At 40.4% G+C, this 22,720-nt stretch overlaps 1 protein-coding gene across 4 annotated transcripts in view; it reads left to right on the plus strand.

Moving 5' to 3' along the window:
* The window catches only part of MACROD2 (mono-ADP ribosylhydrolase 2), a 2,147,232-nt gene that overhangs the window by 1,457,119 nt on the left and 667,393 nt on the right, over nt 1-22,720 (plus strand). For all 4 annotated transcript variants that reach the window (XM_043882748.1, XM_043882750.1, XM_043882749.1 and 1 more), the window contains exon 7: nt 12,792-12,822. In XM_043882748.1, the coding sequence (XP_043738683.1) occupies nt 12,792-12,822 (31 nt within the window). The remainder of the gene's footprint in view (nt 1-12,791; nt 12,823-22,720) is intronic.

Raw genomic sequence — 22,720 nt, forward strand, 5'->3', positions numbered from 1 at the left:
TGGGGATAATAATAATGATGCCTCCTCAGGCTTCTTTTGAGAGGCAGCAAAGGCTATGTAAAAACATCCAGGAAGATTTAGCATTTATTAGATGGTGTCTTTATTTCTGTTTCTTTGCTTAAGTCACAGAGGAGAACCTGATAGCTGAAGCTTCTGGACACCCTGGCATCCCTTTCTTTCCATGGTGTTTCAGGAAATATTGTTGACTGTGTATGATCTCCCTCCCTTCTCATGGCTGCTTGATTTGCTAGCAGATCATTAGGGAGTCTTGGAAGAAGAGTGGAGACACGGGTTTGGCTGAGAAGTGGTTGAGTTACTATATCCATTGTGCCCAATCCATGCACAGACTGTTAGAAAATATCACCTCACCACCCCATTGTGTCAAGGCTTTGGGGTTGCTCCTCGATGAGGTCATCTGTGTTTCTTGTTTTGTGGTTGATTGCTGTTAATGGATTTTCTTAAATGTTTCCTTTGGAAGTCAGATCTTCAACTTTATTCTTAAGAAAGATGTGGAGATACAACTCATTGTTATGGAAGTCAAGGACTGACTCCAACCCCTGAGTAGCTGGGCTCCCCTGGAGGCTCAGATGGTGAAGAGTCTGCCTGCAATGCAGGAGACCCAGGTTTGATCCCTGGGTTGGGAAGATCCCCTGAAGGAGGGCACGGCAACCCACTCCAGTATTCTTGCCTGGAGAATCCCATGGACTGAGGAGCCTGGCAGGCATGGAGTCATAAAGAGTCAGACATGACTAATACTTTCCCCTTCACATAAGTAGATGATAACTTCTATTTGGGTTTATTTACTATTTATGTGGTGCACATTCTTTTTTTTTTTTAATTAATAGCCTTTATTTTTTAAAATTAATTAATTTATTTTAATTGGAGGCTAATTACTTTATAATATTGTAGTGGTTTTTGCCATACATTGACATGAATCAGCCACAGCTGTACATGTGTTCCCCATCCTGAATCCCCCTCCCACCTCCCTCCCTATCCCCTTGGTGCACATTCCTTATGGAGCCTTGCCCTCAGCGTGGAAGACAGAAAGTCCCAGGACCACTGCCTCATCCCTGCACGGTCAGTCTCTGAACCCCTTCCTTTTGTACACCCCTGGCAGCCCCTCCTTGGCTTGAAGCCAGGTCTCTGTTGTTCTTGTTACTCATGGTCTTAAGAATGCTCTTTCTTCCTTCTTGCTTCTGTAAAGAATTCAATCACCTGCCTTTCCTTCTTCCTCTCACCCCGACTGAGCAGAAGTAACCACGGGCTCTGTTCCCTCTGAGCTTCTCCCCAAAATCACCCCAAAGGTTTATTTCACTGTTAAAGTTCTTCTGCAGCCACATCAAGCTCAATGACAATAACAAATGTCTGCAGTGCTTCCCAAAAGCAGACTCTGGGGTGAAGATCTGGGGGAAGGGAATCTGTTAGGAAAATCCCAGGGGAAAATAAAACAGGCGCGATGTGAAGACTGAGATCAGAAGAGGAGGGCGGAGGTCAGGCTTAGTCCTAGGTGATGGCAAAGTCCCACCGGTGATGCTTGCCGGATAACCAGGTCACAGCTCTGCTTTGTCCCTTCCAGGGCAAGGATGCAGGAGTGGGACACCTCCACGCCCCACTGATTGGGCATCAGTGAGGGGCTGCCCCGGAGGTCTGATTCTGAACTCCTTGTGCTCTGAGTGCACGGGCCTGGCTGCCCAGGGGCATCCCCGTGACAGTCCTGGCTGTGTCGGGGTGCCTGCCTCTGGCGGGGTGCAGATGGTGAAGGATGGTGGTGTCCCTTCCAGCATGCAGAGGGAAGCTCCGGGGACCCTAAGCCCTCCAAAGCTCTGCCTACAGGCCTGGGCTCTTTCCCACAGCACGCTGGGTGCAGATGGTGACGGAAGGTGGTGTCCCTTCCAGCATGCAGAGGGAAGCTCTGGGGACCCTAAGCCCTCCAAAGCTCTGCCTACAGCCCTGGGCTCTTTCCCAGAGCATGCTGGCCCCTCAGTGCTATGTGCACAGGGGCCTTCCTTGTCATTCTGGCCCCTTCCTCAGCCAGGAAGGCCCCTCTGTGCAGAAAGAGTCTGGCTTCACAATGGCTATGGACCTTTCAGTCTCAAGTGGGTAATTTACTTCTCAGGGGATCTGAGGTGATGATCAGTAATCTCAGCTTCCCCAGCTCCACCCAGGAAAAGGTCACCTAAGGCCATTCCCTCACACCCCCTCCTCTCGACGCCAGGGGTGTAGAATGAGCCCAGTACATATATTTAATTATGACAAAGACATGGGGGCAGATACTTTCAAAATTAGAGGCAGTCAAGTTTATGGAAAAAAGCATCATTTTAGCGATATTTTGTTTCCGTAGGAGCTTCCATATCGCACCACTGGTTTGCTATTAACATGAAAAGGATTTTTGTTTTTGTTTTTTACTTTTTTTGTTTTAACCTTTGTTTTTTCCCTTTGCGTCTGGGTAAAAGGAGTTTACAGATGTAGACATTTGGGAACAGAATGCACATTCTTTTGGGTTCAGTGGGTTTATGGGGACTAGTTCTCATTTTCACATACATATAGTTTCTAGTAAAACATTCCTACCAGTCACTTGAGCAAGCTCAGGCAAAAGGCAGGTTTTTTTTTTTCCCTTTGCTGGTTCTGACATTTTGCATCCATATAAATTCATGGTGGAAGTAACCCATCTGTCTTCTTGGAAAATATAAAGTTTAGAAGAGGACTGCTCCTATTCATGGCTGTGTAATAGTTTGTTTTATATTGCGTGCAGTTGTAGTTATAAACACGAAAGCAGCTGGCAATAAATGACTTTATGACAGCGATTCCCAAGGTATAATGAAGAAAACAAAAACAAAGTTATTGCTTATAATTACGGTGCCTAGTGAGCCTGCGCCATGCGCTCCAGCCCCGGCCATTTCCACCTGATCTCATTCACAGGCTCCTTTAAATGACCTTGGCCTTCAGGTTATTCAGCTTTAGGGAAGGGAATGCCCTGATGATGCTTGCATTTTCCAGTAATTTGTTAAAGAGATAGCATTCTGTTGCTCTATTCACGCATGTAATGGGGATGGGGGGGGGGTGTGAAATTATTGTCTTTACTGTTGAAGAGATTTTACACTGAAAAAATATTTTAGGGGGAGCAGTTTGTCAATCAGGCCTCTGTAGCTATCTACTTTCCTATTCGCAGATTCAACCTACTACAGATCAAAAATATATTTTTAAAAATTCCAGAAATTGCCAAAAAGTGAAACTTCAATTTGTAATGGCAACTATTTGCATATCATTTACATTGTATTTACAACTATTTACATCACATTTACACTGTATTAGATATTATAAGTAATCTAGAGATGATTTAAAGTATATGGGAAGGTATGCATAGGATATATGCAAATACTACATATTTTATGCAAGTGACTTGCGCATTTGTGGATTTAGGTATGTGAGGAGGGTTGTGGAAGGACTGCATTTTCAAAATTTTAAACTTTTTCATTTAGGTCAATTTGCCCATTTAAACAAATTAATGTTATTTCTAGGAATATATCTTGCCAGAATATGTTAGCTACATAAAGGCATAGTCAAGAATGCTTATGGAAGTGTTATTACAGCAATATTTACAAACAACCTACACGTTTCTCATGTTAAGTAAACATAGTGTAATCACGCCTAGAATATTATGTAGACATTATATCACTGTACACTGACAATGAAAGATCTCCAACATCTAGGACATGAAAAAAAATAGTCTCAGAAGATAAAACACAACATATACTCCAATTTCTGTAGGAAAAAAAAAATCTGTGTTTGTGTGGCATATAACTCAATTATTCATTCATTCATCCATTCACAAGGTATTTATTGAATGCCAGGCCTCATTCTAGCTGCAACTGATGCGATCATAAGGAAGACAAAGATCTGCCTAGATTCTGCCTGCCAGTGGGGAGACCAAGGTTGAGGAGGCAGTGAGCAAGCAAACACCTGTCTGTCAGGTGGCAGAAGAGTCTCGGAGACCCTGCAGCCTGAGGGAAGAGAGAGTTGTTTAGCTCGAGGCCTGAGGAGCCTCCCTGAGGAGGCGGTGTCTGATCAGTAACTTAAAAGAAGCGCGCCAGACAGGAGGCGGCTAGTCCAAAGTCCTGACGTTGGATCGCCTTTCCACGTTTGAAGAACAAAAGGAGACCAGTGTGGCTGGAACTCAGAGCACAAGGACAAGTGGGCGGGAAGGAGGGTGGAGAGGGAGCCAGGAGCCAGATCTTGGGGAAGTTGAAGGCCACATAAAACGTGACTTCACATTTTATTAAAACGTGACTTCACATTTTATTAAAACGTGACTTCACATTTTATTAAAATGTGCTTTGAAGGGACTAAGGATTTGAGATCAGGAAAAAGACACAATTCAGGCTTCAAAATCTAAATAAATGGAGCCGTGTGATAGTCACCGTGCTATTGTCTCTGATGGTCCGGGGGGAGGGTTTTCTAGCTGAATCTGAGGAAGAAAGAGCTGTGGCTGAAGAAGAAGATTGCCACTGTGTCTCCCCGAGCCTGTCTTCTTTCAGCCTTTTGAGAATTATTTATAAATTCTTTGTGTAGTTAACAAGTATGAAGGGTAAACGATCAGTTATGCCTTACGTAAAATAGATATCTTACACAAAATCAGTTTCTGTGACCCTGAGGGAGTTCACTTTCTTAGCTTTCTCTCCTCCATGTTTATGAAGAGAGAGTGATAGGTTCTTCATCACAGGATTGTTCATGAGAATGAATCAGATTCTCTGCATAGAGGTTTTAGCCCATGCTTAGCACCCTGGAGCACAGTGATCTCCTTTATCTGTGGGGTGTACATTCTGAGACCCCCAGTGGATGCCAAAAATATGGATAGTACTCAACCCTATATATATACTGTGTTTTTTCCCTGACATACATACCTGTGATTGAGTTTAGTTGATAAATTAGGTGCAGTAAGAGATTAACAGGGCTTCCCAGATGGCTCAGTGGCAAAGAATCCGCCTCCCAGTGCAGGAGACACAGGAGCCGCGGGTTGGATCCCTGGGGTCTGGAAAATCCCCTGGAGTAGGAAATGGCAATTCACTCCAGTATCCTGGCGGGTTGCAATCCATGGGGTCCCAAAGAGTCGGGCAGGACTGAGCGACTGAGCCGCACCCCCCGCCCCCGCCACCCCACACACGCACACACACACACACACACAAAAGATTAACAACAACAATAATAAAATAGAACTGTAACAATATGCTGTAACAAAAGTTGTTTGAATACAGTCTCTTTCTCAAAATGTCTTATTGTACAAATTTGATGCTTTTTCCGTGTTCTCTAAGCACTTACCACACACCATGGCTGTAACTTTCGCAGTTTGAGGTGTGACGGCAAGAGTAGCACAGATTTACTTCTTCACAATTTTTTGACAGGAGATTCGTTCTTACACTAATCTCAGCAACCTCAGCACACAATTGTTTGGTGTTTTTTTTTTTTTTCTTTCTTTCTTTTGTGAGCCGAGAGTTTTCACTTTTCACCTAAGGAAAGCACTGCCTCTCTTTGGATATCCAAATTGCCAACACCACTGCTTTGGGGTTTTGGGACCATCATTAAGAGAAGGAGGATTACTTGAAAACAAGCACCGCACCGCGATACAGCAATACTGGGATAATAACTGAGGTGGTTACCGGGGTGGTTACTAAGTGACCGCAGATAGGATACATGAAGGATGCACGCCCCAGGCAGGATGGAGCGAGGTGGCTCCAGATTTCCCTGTGCTACTCAGAATGGAGCACAACTGAAAATTTGTGCATGGTTTACTTCAGGAATTTTCAGTTTAATGATTTCAGACTGCAGGTGACCAGGGGTCACTGATATTGAGAAAAGCAAGACCACAGATAAGGAGCAGGCTACTGTAATTCAAGAATGGCCACTGTTGTTGCTATGTTACCACCTCCCATGTTTAAACACTATGAGGAATTCAGGATGCTGTAAAATTGCCTGGCTCTTCAGCACCTTTATCCTGAGCTTTAGAGAGGCATAACAGGCTGTTTCATAGCTTTACAGAATGTAATCACTGAACTGATCCATCTAGTCCAACTCTGCTCCTTTCATAGAGAAACTGAGGCCCTGAGGGGCATACTCTTGGCTCTCTAATGCAGCATATAAAAATAGTATATTGACACTACACTGGAATGGACAGTGACTGTTTGTTGTATACCAAAATATCTTGTATACTCCTAGAGTGAGGCATATGACACTTTGAGAAATACCCAAGTATGCTTCATCCTGGGGATAAGAGAATTTTGGTACAACCTACTAGGCTGATAACCAGACATCTAAAGACAAAGAGTGGTACCCTACGCTTCACAGATGCACGTTTTCTCATATTCTAACTTCTTTGAAAGTAGGATGCCTCTTGTACCCCGGGCTGTTTACAGTCAAGCCTAGTTACAGTAAGGTCTTGTTGCTTACATGCGTACATTTGTCGTCTTCCCCAAGTCATTGACTGGACAGCCTTGACCTTCAGCTGCCCAACCAGTTAGGGGCCATTTAAGGAGGTATGTGCCTTTGATGTTGTCTGAAAACCTTTGTTAGCATCAAAGAAGGAGCCACCTTCCAAACTTTCAGAGAGGGTGTCCTGGGCCAGGAAGGAACGTTCTGAGTCAGCAGGGGAGCACTTGTGACCGCCTAAGTCAATATCACTTTGAGAGCACAAGGATAAAACTATCGAAAGCTCATGTCTAGAATTCTGTTTTGAAAAGTCATTCAGAAGTACCGGACTCTTCACATGAAGGAGTTTGAGGAAATTGTAACCAGTTTTTTCTCCTTTTTAATCTATGCTGTAGAGCAAGTTATGACTTAAGAAACAGTTTAGATAAATCCAAAATAGTAATTTCAATAGGTATAGAATAAAAGTCCTAAGTGGTAGGAAAGTATATTTTCACTGTTACAGAGAGAGCTTCTTCTTGTTCAGTGGCACACCAAGGACAACAACAAAATGGTGTTTCTTACAGTTGACAGCTTCCTCAAGTCAGGGAACAGTGATATATAATCACAAACATTTAAATGAAAGGTGTATCAGGTAGCAAGCTTTTGCTTGCAAATAATGAAGTACCTAACTAAAACGGACTAAGCGATGAGGAAACTGTTGACTAAGCAACTGAAAGAGTCCAGGGGTTGAGACCACTTTACAGTTAGTTTAGAGTTAATTTACACCATCAGCTCAGTGATGCCACAACTCCCCATCTCCCCATCCTCGTGACTAAAGGAGGTGTGTGCTTACTTACCTTCTGTAGTCATCACCTTCCTGTGGACCTGAGGGTGGGGTCAGACCTACTTAGATCCCAAGGCTGCTTATAAGCAGTGGGTAGATGGTAGTGACCCTGGACAAGGAGGAGAGGAAGAAATTCCCACTTGGTATGCATCAAGGACCGAGGGAGAGCACGTGATGCTTATAATGCTGGCACAGGGCTCACTGTATTTGGTTTGAGGCACCGTTAGGGTCAAAACAAAGGTTGAGGGGTATTGCTTCCTTTGTCCCCAAGTTATTGAGACAGAAATGAGAGAAGTGGAGACAGACATTCAAGAGGATGGGAAGCATAGTCTACAGCCCTGAGGATTTCAGTGTTTCTACAAATCTACTTGAAATCAACATGCTGGGCTAAGGAAGTATTTTCCAGGTGGAAATCTATAATTTTACAAAAGAAAAATCCTCTCTCACTCTCCAAGTCAAATGAATATTTTTCCCACAAGAGGGAAGTACATGCTGATTTGGGAAAAAGAAAAAAAAATACTGGCTGACAGTCAAGTGCTCTGAAGTTGCTGGTGGCTATAGGTTCGGCAGTGATTAGCATGGAGACGTCCTTGCTCCTGGGGCTTGCCTGCCGGAAGGGGAGTCTGGAGCCTTACAAAGTGGGCTGATGATGTCAATTCCCCAAGTTCTACAGATGACTGCAGAATTACATGCACTTTAAAATAAACCAGGCTAAACTGCCTGGGTTTTGGTATAATGCAATCTATCATTCTTCCACAGGAGAGGATTTTTGTGGGAGGTGCTTATATTAAATATAACTTTGAAATAAAGAAATCCCATGTTGTTCACTTCTGGTAGCCCCATAAGAAATTTAGTATGGCAAAGAACAAATATGCTGTGAAACCCTTTAGTTGAGGTCACTTTGCTCACTGTTTTCTTTCTCTATTCCTCTCTTTTTCTCATGATAAAAAGTGATCAATTAGGAAATTTATATGGATGAATTGTATGCAAAGTTGCTTTACATACAATGAGTTTTTCCATGATATTGCAATCCTATCTCTGCTTTATCATTGCCTTTGTGTTTGAATTAATACAATATTATTATCAAAGCCAGCCTCCATTACACAACTGTGCGCCTTCACTTTGAAGGCGACAGTGTCATTTTCGGATGAAGCTATTTGTCCTTGTTAAAACAGACAAGACAGTTGGTACATTCAGACTCAATTATTAAGTCGCATGATTGATTCTGAGATAGAGCTGGGAGCTGAGGCACATGAAAGTTGCCTTTAGTTGTCTGATGTTCTCTCTCTTCTGCTGAATCTGATGGGAGAATGACTGGTAATACTGGACGTAACAGGGAAGCAGGGAGTGGACTCAGATCAGTTCCCCCGGAGGCTGACTCTGAGACAGTTCGAGGCTGACTCTGAGACAGTTCAGGGTGCAGGACGTTTAGTGAGCTGTGCCTGGGGATCAGCCCCTGGAGAAGACGGGGAGGGGGTCACGAGACGGGCAGGGGGAAAGGCGTGAGCTGCCGTGCGGCTCGGCGATGGCGGTGGTGCTGCGGGGTCTACAGTGCTGCGCTGACTTGAGCCAAGATGAGCCGAGGCCTTAATACTCTGCCCTGACCATGGGCCAGGGCACGGCCCCAGTGAGGAGGGTCTCTGCGCCTGAGACCATCCCTGAAAAGGTTGACAGTTGAAGGCTGTCTGCAGGCAGCCCGGCTGGGATCTAGGTGCTAGATTCTGGGGCAGTAGTCCTCAGCCAGGGGTGATTTCACCCCCTGCGGAAATGTGACAATGCCTGGAAATGTTTCTGATTGTCAAGACTGGGAGCCTGCTCCTAGCAAGTGGCTAGAGAGCACAGGGAAGCTGCTATGCAATTTGCCCTGCTCGAGGCAGCCCTGGGCAACAAAGCGCCCTCTGGTCCCAGATATTAACAGTGCCAAGGGCAGGAAGCCCTGCTAGGACAGCAGTGCGTGTGCATGCTCAGTCATTTCAGTCGTGTCCGACTCTTTGCGACCCTATGGGCTGTAGCCTTCCAGGCTCCTCTGTCCATGGGTTTCTCCAGGCAAGAATACTGGAGTGGGTAGCCATTCTCTTCTCCAGGGATCTTTCTGATCCAGAGATTGAACCTGGGTCTCCTGTATTGCAGGTGGATTCTTTACCATCTGAGCCACCAGGGAAGCCCCTAGGGCAATAGACGCCCTGCTTAAAGCAGAGCCTGACGGTCATTACAGTGGCCAACAGAAGAATCAGCACTCGCTGGGATAGTGCCCCTTGTCAGACACAATGCTTTATGTTCCTCATTCCTCCTCATCCTCCCACAAACCCCTCAGGAGAACTTTGAGTTTCCATCTACTGATGAGGAAACAGATGCTCCAAGCAGTTAACTCAACTCTCCGACATCTTGAATGGAAAGGGTGTCCAGGTGGGATTTCTAGCAGTCTGGCTTGTGGAAACCATTCTAGTAGCTAGTAGTTTCTGCTTGATGGCTTGATGCAACCATTCTCAAACTTTTCCCTTTGTCTACCTGGAGCACAAGATGGATAATGTTTCTGTGTTTAGTTTGTTTCTGTGGAATTCCTGGGGCATCAGCTGTAAACTCACCTCTCTCCACCGCATTAAAAAGCAAGTGAAACATGAGTAGGCATGGCTCAAGTGATAAGAATGATTCTGAATCCTCTCTATTCTGTACTTCTGAGCAGGCCATTCCTGAATGTCAAGTCCTTACTGTTAGCAGCAAATTACTTATAGTGAGCATGCAGTTAATTTACATGCCTATGGAGAATCTTGGAGAATGCCTGTAAAAAAACTACAATATTTTCAGGAGAACTTGCTCCATACTGTCTTTTCATGGTGTGGGTCACTGGATGGATTGAGTGGTTCCAGAAACTCCTTCGGATTTACTAGCACCTCAAGAATGCGAGGAATCAAATAATTAATTCATTTTAAAAATAGCTTCTACTCCATCCCAGAAACTGCCCTTTTTTCATTAGCAACTAGTAGCACTTACTAGTGAAATGACTGGAAAAAAGTGTCTCACAGATTTATAACTAAGCTCAACAGAGTCTATTATTAATATTACTGTGTCCAAAACAAATCATGTAAATTGTGACTTTAAATAGAAGATCCAAGTGAAGGGAATAAATATGCATTCTTTAAAAATGTTAAGGAAAATAAAATGCAATGCATGTTTAACCCAAAGACATAAATAAAAAGGCTTAAACATTTCATTATGATTGAGCTCAGCCATCATATTAGTTATTACAATCAACAGCAACTGCAGTTTTTTGAATTTCTAGTGCAACATCAGTCCTTTTTTAAACTATCCTGTCATGAATTCCTGCAGCATACTTCTATATGGTAAATGTTATCATCTGCATTTTTCCTGGGAAAAGACAAAGATGATAGCAACTCGATCAGATTTACACATAGGTACATTGGCAGGAGGACATCACCATTCTGAGATCCCCTCCTGTTGTTAGAAAGCTCGATTTTGACTTCACTCTATTTACATTTATTCATTAAATCTTTCAATCAAACTCTAAATATCGCTAAGTAAAGTGCAGTGTCTTTTACTGGGCTGCTATAACAAACTGCTAGATGGCTTAAACTGCAGGCGTTCATTTCTCACGGCTGAGAAGTCAAATACCAAGATGGCAGCAGATCTGGTGTTTGGTGCAGGTGCATGCCCTCGTTTGCAGATGGCCACCTTCTCCCTGTCTCTTCACTCGGTGGAGAGCAGAGCATGCTTGTTCTCTTCCTCTTCTTTTAAGAATTCTGATCCCATCGTGGAGGCTCAACTGTCAATGACCTCATTAACTCCCAAAGGTTCCACCTCCAAATACCATCACATTAGAGTTTCAGCTTCTACATTTGGGTGGACACAAGCATTCAGTCCACAGTGTCTGGTATAAGCAGTGGTTTGCCAGCAAGTGTTTAAAAAATGACTCAAAAAATTAGTGTGCGTGGTAAGTCGCTTTTGTTGTGTCAGACTCTGTGTGATCTTACTGACTGTAGCCCGCCAGGCTTCTCTGTCCATGGGGATTCTCCAAGCAAGAAAACTGGAGTGGGTTGCCATGGCCTCCTCCAGGGGATCTTCCCCCTCCCAGGTTCTTACGTCTCCTGCATTGGCAGGCAGGTTCCTTACCACTAGCGCCACCTGGGAAGTCCAACAATTTAGCATGTTACTTCTGTAAGTCTATTTTTAAGTTTTACTGATACAAAGAATGTATAGCACAGAACTTAAATATAAGAATAGAATATGTTCTCTGGTTGCTAAGCTGTGCCTCACTCTTTGCAACCGCATGAACTGCAGCATGCCAGGCTTCTCTGTCCTTCACAATCTGCCAGAGTTCACTCAAGTTCATGTCCGTTGAGTCAGGGACGCTATCTAACAATCTCATCCTCTGCTGCCCTCTTCTCCTTTTGCTTTCAATCTTTCCCATCATCAGGGTACCTTTTCCAATGAGTTAGCTCTTTACACAAGGTGGCCAAAGTATTGGAACTTCAGCTTCAGCGTCGGTCCTTCCAATGAATATTCAGGGTTGATTTCCTTTAGCATTGACTGGTTTGATCTCCTTGCAGTCCAAGGAGCTCTCAAGAGTCTTCTCCAACACCACAGTTCAAAAGCTTCAATTCTTAGGGACTCAGCCTTCCTACGGTCCCACTCTCACATCCATACATAACTACTGGAAAAACCATAGCTATAGGAACCTTTGTCGGCAAAGTTATGTCTCTGCTTATCTGAGGTTGTTTGTATTTCTCCTGGCAATCTTGATTCCAGCTGTGATTCATCCAGCCCTGCATTTCATATGATGTACTCTGCATATAAGTTAAATGAACAGGGTGACAATATACAGCCTTGCCATATTCCTTTCCCAATTTTGAACCAGTCAATTGTTCATATAAGGTTCTAAATGTTCTTTCTTGAATAGAGTAGAATATAAAATACCCTTTATTAGAAATTCTGTATATACAATTGATTCTTACAGATCCTTTTGTTAAATTTTATCAAAATTTTATTTCCATAGCCAGCTTATGGTTTCAGTTGACACAGATGAATGTTGATTGGTATTTTCAGATTTTATGCCACCAACATGATGTCACTTAATACTGGGACAGAATGCCCAGTAGCATACCATACTGGTATACTGTATTTCCACCAGACACATATAACAGACATGGTCATCTCAATAGCAAGGGTCATAGTAAAATGGGGCAAATAATTAGGACTTGTTGACAAATGGTTATTTCTTTTAGATACAACTTAGTTCATTGCAGGCTTAGATGATATGATTTCTTGTAACTATGTTTAACAATTGGTTCCCACGTTTCCTGGTGATTTGATCCTTGGCTCTTATGAGCTGGAATAATTGCTGGTAAAGAAAATTTAATCAAATATACCATTTCCACAATGTTTCCTACTTCACCTGAGTGGAGTTCAGAGCTCAGAGTATGTAAGCAGAGGCCATCCCATTATCAAGCAAAACAGATGTTGAAATAGATGTTTTGAGTTTGGAGAGAGCTGGGCCTTTAAAATTTATTCTGTTTTTTTGGTTTATTCACAGGCATTTCCCTGTATCTCAACAGGCATTTATGGTAAGTGATCTATCTTTTGGTAATGTTTATATTTCTTTATTTTGTTGTTAATGTCAAGTTTAACAGGAAAAATTAGAGGTTTTCTGATGGATGTAGTTTGCTGTCATTTAAAAAGATTCAAATACAGGTCAAATTTCTTTGAGGAATCTCAAGAGGCTATTTGGATATTTTGGGTGTTACTGAATTTAGTTATATTGCATACCAAGTGCAATAGTTAGGTGCACTGTGGCTTAATGTCTTTTGTTATGTAAAAATGTTTGCTCTCATATAATCTGACCTCTAATAGTGTTTTCTTTAATAAAGTCATAGTTTTCTGTCAGACAAGTCATAACGCATATAAAATCTAACATTACCATTATTTTGTTGTGAATTACAAAATTATAGAAGCATTAAAATGCACACATATGCATATATCTATATATTTAATTTAAAAGATGTGATTGTTAATATAAACACATATTTTTGATTCAAAGTAGATTTTTTTTTCTGGTATCCATAGATTGTTTTAAGTAGCAGCTGCTTTACTTAGAGATGGAAGCAAAATGTTTTTTAAAACCTCTTGTTTGCACCAGCCTGAACTTCTTTAAATATTCTTTCACCTACAATGGCATTTCCGTATACTTTTTTCCTCAGGTTGTTAATAAATCTGTTTCACAATATTCAGGTAAAACAGAGTTTATCATTTTAGAGTTTTCTGGTCAAACAAATAAGATTATGACTTTTCTGAGCTCAAACTTCTCACGTGGAGACTTTTAAGTGAAAAATAAAATACATGCAGATGTAAAGAACTAGTTTAAATTTGTTACTACAGGGAAAGGATAGCTAAAGTGATGTCAGAGGCAGGAGACTTCTTTCCTCCTAAGGCGGTATTTTTTAACATTCATCTGGCTGCATCCAGCCTTAGTTGCATCGTATGGGATCTCTGAGGCACGTGGTCTCTCTAGTTGTAGCACTTGGGCTCAGCATGTGCAATCTTAGTTCTCAGCCGAGGACCGAACTCACATTCTCTGCATTGCAAGGCAGATTCTTAACCACTGGACCGCTAGGGAAGTCTCCAAGTTTTTTTTTGTTTTTGTTTTTGTTTTTGTTTTTAAGGTTTCAGTGAAAATAAAGTGGAAAATGTAGGCCTGAATTAAATGGGAAAAGATTTGGTGACATTATTTAAAAATCAAAGGCATGCTTTCCCTCTCCTCTGGATTCCACAACAGCCTGTCTTTGGGGAAATGCAGAGGACACTGGGCTGGTGAGCTAAGGCTGGACCATCTGCACCATCACCCCATCACTGCTACTCTTTCTGCCTCACAGGTGCCCAGTTATAACTCTCACTGGTATATTTGCTTAGAAGAAGCATTACATGCAACATTTTACCCGGATCTTCATGTCACCTTGTCTAAAGGCAAATCAGACTCCACCACAGAAATGGTTCTGAATTTGAGAATATTCTCACACGACGATCTTGATTTTCCTTAAACAAACAAACAAACAAACACACAGAAACCCAAAAGCCCCAGACAATAGTATGTCACATTGCCTATGTCTATTTTATCTCTGAGAATCTGATGCTAGTGTTCAAAGACTTTCAGAAACTGAATTTAACAGCTAATACACTAAAAAGGAGGGAGGTGGTGGGGAAAAGAAATAGAAAAGTAAAGGAAGATGAGCATGAACACTAAAAGGAAAGGCTCGAGAAAGGATAGCAAAAACAGAATCAAAATTAAAGTGGCTCTGGATTAATTGTGATCCCTGAAGGACAGGGATTTCTCCCGTTAGAGTAACATGGGTCAATGTATAGTAACTCGATCAGTGCTGCACTGTGTTGGTGGGAGGGAATACTGAAGACTTGAGAAGGGCATTGATAGGGAGTCACAGTCGTTGGTTTAGAGGCTGCCACCACATGAACTCACTCAATTTTCAACGCGCCAGGTCAAAGAATGTGATTTTCAAGTCCTGGCTGCTCATCTCTTTTCCTGTCTAGGTTTTGAGTAAATTTCAAAGTGAAGCTGAAACCTGCAAGTCAGGTGCCATGTTGTCTTTCATTAGTTGCACTTGAGCTTTAGACCCAGACTTACTTTCAGCTTCATGAGATCTTTAGTAACATTTAGATTACTCCAGGTCTCTTTACTCTCTGAACCATTTAGCATTTTGTAACTTGGAATTATGTCACATGTCCCTTGTGAAACTGTAGCTTTCTAATCAGTCCTTGATTCTCTCCTAAGTACTCATATTTTATGGATCAGTGGTTTTCTTGCTGTTTTTCAGAACTTAGTTCTAGCTCCTCTATTATCTAGATCAATTTTACTTTTATCTTTACTTACTGGCATTTGAAAGAATACTTTATTCGAAGAAAGTGATCCACAGCTAAAAAGAAAAAGAAAATTAAAAGCAAAACAAAAACACACCACACACACTTGTATAGGTTGAAGCTTGATCTATAAGATGTCTTTCTTGAGTATTCCAACTCTTGATGGTCATTACATCTTTGAAACTTTTCAGCATTTGTAATCTGGACAATTAATAATTGCCAGTTCATATTATTCCATAGATTTTTAAAAATATATCCTGTGTTTGTAGCCTATCTGGAGCCTTTTAGTGAGTAGGGATTCACTTGTGCATATTCTACATACACCCAGCATCTGGCATAGTGTCTCCTGGAGAAGCTCAGGAAATACTGCTGCTCAATTATGATAGTGACGTTTATAACCCCAACTGGTGACTAACTGATGATACAAGAAGCAGAGTTGTTGATTGGCAAAATAACAAGTAGAGAAACTACCTAGTTGGTATTTTCTTAAGTGGACAAACATCTCTATTTTAAGAGAAACAAATTTGCTTTTAAAAAGCGTTCTCAAACTGGAAATGATAACTTTAAGCATAGCAGTGTCCATCTTCACAAGGAAAAATGAAAACTCAAGAACTTGTTTAGTTAGAAACCAAGCAATCTGTGTGTGTGTGTGTGTGTGTGTGTGTGTATGTATGTGTGTGTGTGTGTGTGTGTGTATTTTTTTTTTTTTTGAGGGGGTTGTATTTGTAAAACTGATTCACTTTACTGGTATACCTGAAACTGACACAATACTGTAAATCAACTCTACTCCAATAATTGTATTTTTAAAGGAAAGAAAACCGAGATAAATATAGCACTCTATTTCACCTAAAAACAACAACAACAAAGTCTTCACTGTTTATCATGGCCCATTGAATGATGGTCTCTCAGGGAGGTACCCGTTGCTCTTAGACCCCATCCTGACTTTTCCCGACATGCCCTAGTCCCAGCCCACCGCCCCACCTACTGTAATTTCTCAGACACCTGTTTGCTTTGGATTAACCTTCACTTTTAGGTTTATGGCCCCCAAACTCAATGTAACTCTAATTCTTCTATTAGAACAGAATTACTGACTATGGTAGAGCCTTCTTCGGAAGGGTTTGAGTTATTTAATTGCCAAGGTGATCTCATACAGGGCCATTTCAACAGTAAGCATCCCCGATTTGTGGAAACCTAGACATAATCTCCACATTCAAAGCATGTCTGGAGGATCCAGGCTTTGAGACGCTGGAGACCCTGGCAGAGACCAGTTCCTCCCTCACCCTCTCCTCAGCCCTCAACCTTTTGGAGACAAAACCAGCTACATCTTTTTGCAAGACACAGACAGACAACTATCTACCATGCGATTCAACCCGATTTCAGAGAAAAGCGTAATGGGAGCAGGCCCTGCTTGCTTTGAAGTTTCCCTGGATGAGGGGCTAGGCTTTTCCACTTTGATTTTCAGCCACTGCCATGGCTGCCCCCAGTGTAATCTTTCCAGGCTGGTTCCATGGGGCACCAGACCGCCTGCTTACACTCAGGATGAAAAGCCACATTTGGTAAAATGCTGAAGCAAGACTTGTGTTAGTTTTGGAAAAATAGATCCAGATGAGGCTTGCAGGGGCTCTAAACTCCCAGATCCTAGTTAAAGTTTTGAATTGGCTGCTAAACCTGTCTCAGAGGGATAGATTTGAGCTTCCCTGATGGACATTTCAGATCCTGTGCGTGCCTTCTGCCCTCTGAGCCCAACTTGGATACTCCGGTGCTAATAAGTTTAACACAAGAGGCTAGACATGATCCATAGCAATGGAATTTTTACTGAGAAGTGAGCAGCAAAAATAATTTTTATCCATTTTATGAGAGTCAATATAGTTAACAGAAATGAAGTCCAGGTGGAAAAGTATATCCTTTGAGTAATTGAGAAAATATTCTCTGTGGAGGGGAAAAACACACACACACACACAAAACAAGACTTGAATCTTCCTTTCCAGGTACAAGATGGTGCTTTTAGAAAGTAAGGAATTTCAGACATTGAGTTACTGGCTGGAAATCTGGTGAAAAAAATTAAGCGCAGCATAATTTAGTGAAAGCGGCTCCCATATTTATTCATACGATTTCTGTTATCAACGTGGAAGGCCTGTTTCTATCAAATCACCTGGTCTCCCTCTGCTTTCCATGACATGCTGCCAGAACACAACTTTCTAATTGAATCCCTCATTTGCATTCAACTTTGCTCTTCTGCTTTTAGTGGTAAAAAAGGAGATCGACACGATGTTTCGCTAACCTTATATCTACTTGGCAAATATTTTTATCACTACATCTGTCTGCATTCAGAGACATGACTTGGAAAGAAACCAGGGCATTCTCTAAAGGCAATCCTAAAGGGCAGGCCCTCTGTCAGCTCTAAATGCTGACAGATTTCAGAGGGTGTGACAACCAAGGCTGGGCAATCCGGGGCTTGCGGGAAGACTTATCTTATGTAATACATTTGGAAACCAGAGCAAAATTGACAAAAATGTGTGTCCCTCCCTTTCATCCCCCTGACAGCTCCCCTCCTTCCTCTGGCTTTCTTCTTTTCCCTTTGATATTTCCATTTGCTTTGAAAACTTCCTTTTTGGTGGGCTAATGGTGATTCTTACTCTCTCTCATAACTTCCCTTCTATGACATCCTGTGTTTTTTGTCCTGGACAAGTAATTCCCACTCTAGCAAGTGTTACTGTTTTTAATAATCCTTGAGTTAATTGCTGGACCTCAAAGCAAAGTAACATTAGAGTCAGTGTAACTTGCTTCCCTTTGGGAAAATGCAGTGCTGGGGCCATACTCATCTTAATTCTATCACATTTGAATAATATTTTATGAACTGATCCTTAGGAAGCCCTGGAGGAAGAGTTTAACAGACAACTAAATTATACCTATTAAATTGTTTCTAATCCTCTGAGTGCTTATCATCTGAATAGACAGTTCTAGAAAATTCACTCACACATGTACACATTTATACATTCATCCCACAAAGTGTGGTACAAACTCCCCTTTTACTCTCTCAAACTGTGGAGTCTCTAATAATAAAACAGACATAAACTAAGAAACCAAAGCTTCTACTTTTGCTCTGGAAAATAGTTTCAATCATCCAGCAACAAAATATGCCAGTTCAGTTTACCTAAAAATGACACTGAGGCCCACGGGCAGGATTCCCTCAGGGGATCTACCGAAAGAAATGAAAATCCTGGAAGCCTAGCTTTGTGGTACTGTGGAAACCAGTGTCATTCTCCCTGGTGTTCTGTTCAAATTAAGCAGTTTTAGGACTTAATTAAAAGATTAAGTGTTTCAAAAAGTAATAAAAATTACAACTTTATTACTGTTCCTGAGGTCTGACTATCTACCTCCTTGCAACTATGTCAAGGTAAAATTTTGTCTCAGGACTAGAAAGCAGAAATAATTTCCAAGCCACCTCATCCTTAGAAGCTGCCATTTATTATTATGTTACATGTTAAAAATGGCTTTTCTTATAGAAGTAATAAAACAGTAAGCCTTTTAAGGAAATAGGGAAACCACTTCAGTAAATTACAAAGTCTATCCATTTAGTAGGAACCTGGGGATACCTTTCAGCCATGTTAAAAATGGGAGCACTAATAAGATGCTCTCCCTCTAGAATTTCCTAAGAATGGGTCACATTTTCCATTTGATCAGTAGAATAATTTCCGTGTGCTTGCTCATTTTTCTCATCCAGTCTTGAATGACACTCCTTTTTATTTGCTCCTTATACATACTTGTATCTAAAGAGTGACTTTAAATAAACATAGCTCAGCTCTCTTTAGAAAGGAATTCAAAAATAATTCTGACAGCTCTTAGAGAAGTCAAGTATATTTAGCTCTTTAGGACAATGATTTTCATGTCAAATCCTTTTTAGTCAATGATTCTATTTTTAAAAAATCATCCTGAGATGCATCTGAATGAGACCATATTAGTTAGGGTAAAGCTAAGCTTCTGTAACAATGAGAATCCAAAATAGAGTGTCTTAGTATATACAGATGCTGATTTCTTTCTATGCTAATAATTCCTAAGAGAGCATTCTGGTTAGGGAGGATTTGTTCCACGCTATCATTCAAAGTGCTGTTCATCTGTTATGGTATTAAGTAGTTGTTCTGCCTTTCACTAGGCACTGTTCTTGGGTAGTTATCTTTCTTGGTTCTAGCAGAATAAACAAGCAGGATGGGCATGCACCCTATTCTACAGTCCTTGGATTCACAGCAGCACTTTTCACTTCCATCTTTCTTTCATTGGAGAGAAATTGGTCTCATGACCAACCTCACTGCAAAAGAGATTGCAAATTAGTATAAATTGAATTCCATGTGTCCGGCTACAATTCTTTCATGTAGCAAGAAGAAAGCATTAAATCACCACGGCCTTCTGGATATCATCACTCAAGGGGGAAAGAAGACCAAATTAAATCAGACAGCTCACTCATAGGTAAACTAGTTCTGGAGTGGTTTGATTCTACTCAGAATCAATAAATATTTGAATGTTTATAGTCTCTATTTGGTAAGAATAGTTAATGATTTTTATAGTATCTACTTTATTAAGATGCCTTTATAATCCCAAATCCTGAAAAATTTGAAAGTATGGAATTCCTAAGGCATCAGTACAGTGACTTATTATTAGTTGTTAGCCAGTATATGTAGACCTTTAGATCTTACATCAATTGTGTTAACTTTTTTTGTACTGTACTTCTTCCAAAATTTGCAGACATATCAGTAGAAACTAAAATCAATATATTGAGAATGAATAAATAATTGTGTCACTCTTTACATTCCTAATTCGTGCCCATTTCTGTAGAAACCCTTGGAGGAATCAATTATAGCTTGTTTCTGTAACACCTTAAGCTCCTGAGGCTATATCCATCTGTAAACATACCAGAGATCCTGAGCAGATATAGATCAACGTCTTGTGTACCAAAAACCCTAGAGAAATGTGACTTTAGAGAAGAGTCTGATCATAGTAGGGTGAAAATATAACCAACAGGCAGATGCTGAGAGGGGAAGAAGGACAGACAGAAAGAAAGAGAGAGAGAATGATAATATGAATATGAATCTAAACCTCCTTAGCAGTCAAAGTAAGTTTCCTTAGACTCTTAAGATCTGGAAAAAAAAAAGATTTTTTTATGCCTCATCTCTCTTTTCAGCTATGGTCAATAGGGAGAGTTTCCTGCAAGTGATTGAAAATTAAATTGAAATTAATAAAATCAACAAGAAATTACCTTACATGTTGTCTATTTGTTGCCCAGAATTTATTTCAAAATATTTTAAATGAATGTAGATTCACCTAAACATTCCCAGATCTCTCTAAGCAACTAAACTGTTGGTAAAACTAATTTTCTATTTACTCAAGACTTTTATTCTGTTGAGACTTAGCTTATGCAACTGGGCTCTAAGTTTTGTTTTCCAGAGCTGGATGTAGAGTGGTTCTTAATAAGTATTTGCTTAATTAACAACTACAAAGTAATTAGATCCTCAAAAATGTTAGCAAATCAAATCCAAAAGACAAAAGAATTAGATTCCATGATAAGTGGGACTTAGCTCAGGTAAGCTAAGCCTGGTTAAATGAAGTTAACCTATCGCATCACCAGACTATGAAAGAAACAGCATGTAATTGTCAAAGAATTCAGAAATAGCTTTGACAAGATCCAACACACATTTATGATAAAAACCCTTAGTAAACTACTAGGGCGAGTAGCTAACTTCCACAACTTGACAAGACTATCTACAAAAACCGATAGCTAACGCCATGCTTAATGGTGAGAAACTCAAGTCTTTCTCACTAAGATTAAATGCAAGTCAAGGATATTCCCTCTCACCACTTCTTCTCAGCATCATAGTGTAAGTCCTTGCTATGAAGAGGAAATAAAAGGCATATAGATTGGGATGGAAGACGTAAAGCTGTCTTTATCTGGAAACAACATGATCATCTTTGTAGAAAATCAAAAAGAACTAACAAAAAAAATCATCCTGGAACTAATAAGCAATTATAGCAAGAATTGTAGGATAACGGTTGGTATAAAAGCTTCAATTTATACAAATAAATGCATAAAGAAATATCCCACACTCATGGATAGGAAGATTCGATATTCCAAAGACATCAGTTCTTCCCAACTTGATGTATAGGTTCAATGTGATTCCAATTTAAATCCCAGAAAGTTATTTTATAAATATTGGCAAGTGGATTCTAAAGTTTATTTGGAGAGGCAAAAGACCTAGACTAGCCAACACAGTATTGAAGGAAAAGAGTAAAGTTGAAGGACTAACAGTACCTAACTTCAAGAATTATTTAAAGCTATAATAATCAAGACAGTGTGAATTGGTGAAAAAATAGATCTATGGAGTAGAGATCCTAGAGACAGACCCGTGTAAATGTAGACAGCTGATCTCTGTTAAAGGGGTAGGAGTAATACAATGACATAAAATTAGTCTCTTCAATAAATGTTGCTTGAACAACTGGATATGCACATACCAAATAATAATAATAATAATAATTTAGACATAGATCTTACACCCTTCTCCCAGTTTAACCCAAAATAGATCATAGACCTACATGTAAATTGCAAAACTACAGAAGTCCTAGAAGACAATATAGACAAAAACCTAGATAACCTTGAGTATGGTGATGCCTTTATAGATACTACACCAAAGATATGATCCAGAAGGAAAAATTTCATAATTTGGACTTCATTAAAATTGAAAACATGTGCTCTATGAATGACAAAGTCAAGAGAGTTAAAAGACAAGCCACAGACTGGGAGAATATATTTCTAAAAGATGGACTTTATAATGGATTGTTATTCAAAATATGCAAAGAGTTTTTAATACTCAACAATAAAAATGAACAACCCAATGAAAAAGTAGGTCAAGAATTTTAATAGACATTTTATAAAAGAAGATACACAGATGGCAAATAAGCATATGGAAATATATTCTGAATCATATGTCATCAAGGAATTGCAAATTAAAATAACACTGAAATACTACCACACTCCTATCAGAATGGCCCAAATCTGGAACACTGATGACATCAAATGCTGGTGAGGGTGTGGAGCAATAGAAACTCTCATTACTGATGGGCATGCAAAATGGTACGGCCACTTTGGAAGATAATTCTATAGTTTCTTATAAGGTTTCTTACTATAGTTTCTTTTTTAAATATAGTCTTACCATGTGATCCAGCAGTTGTGCTCCTTGGTATTTACCCAAAGGTGATGAAAATTTCTATCCACATTAAAACATGCACACCTGTTTAGAGCAGCTTTGTTCATAATTGCCAAAATTTAGAAGCAATCAAGATGCCGTTCAGTCAGTGAATAGGTAAATAAACTGTAGCAGATTAAGACAGTGAATTATTATTCACTAAAAAGTGTAATATTATTTGCTAAAAAGATATGAGCAATCAGACCATGAAAGAACACAGGGAAATTTCAAATTCATATTGCTAAGTGAAGAAGGTGGTCTTCTGGCTTCATATTGAAATCATACTATATCATTCCAACTATATGACTGTCTAGAAAAGTAGAAACTACAGATACAATAAAAAAAGATCAATGTTTGCCAGGGT

The sequence above is a fragment of the Cervus elaphus genome, chromosome 23, assembly GCF_910594005.1.
Source record: "Cervus elaphus chromosome 23, mCerEla1.1, whole genome shotgun sequence".
Classification (NCBI taxonomy): Eukaryota; Metazoa; Chordata; class Mammalia; order Artiodactyla; family Cervidae; genus Cervus; species Cervus elaphus.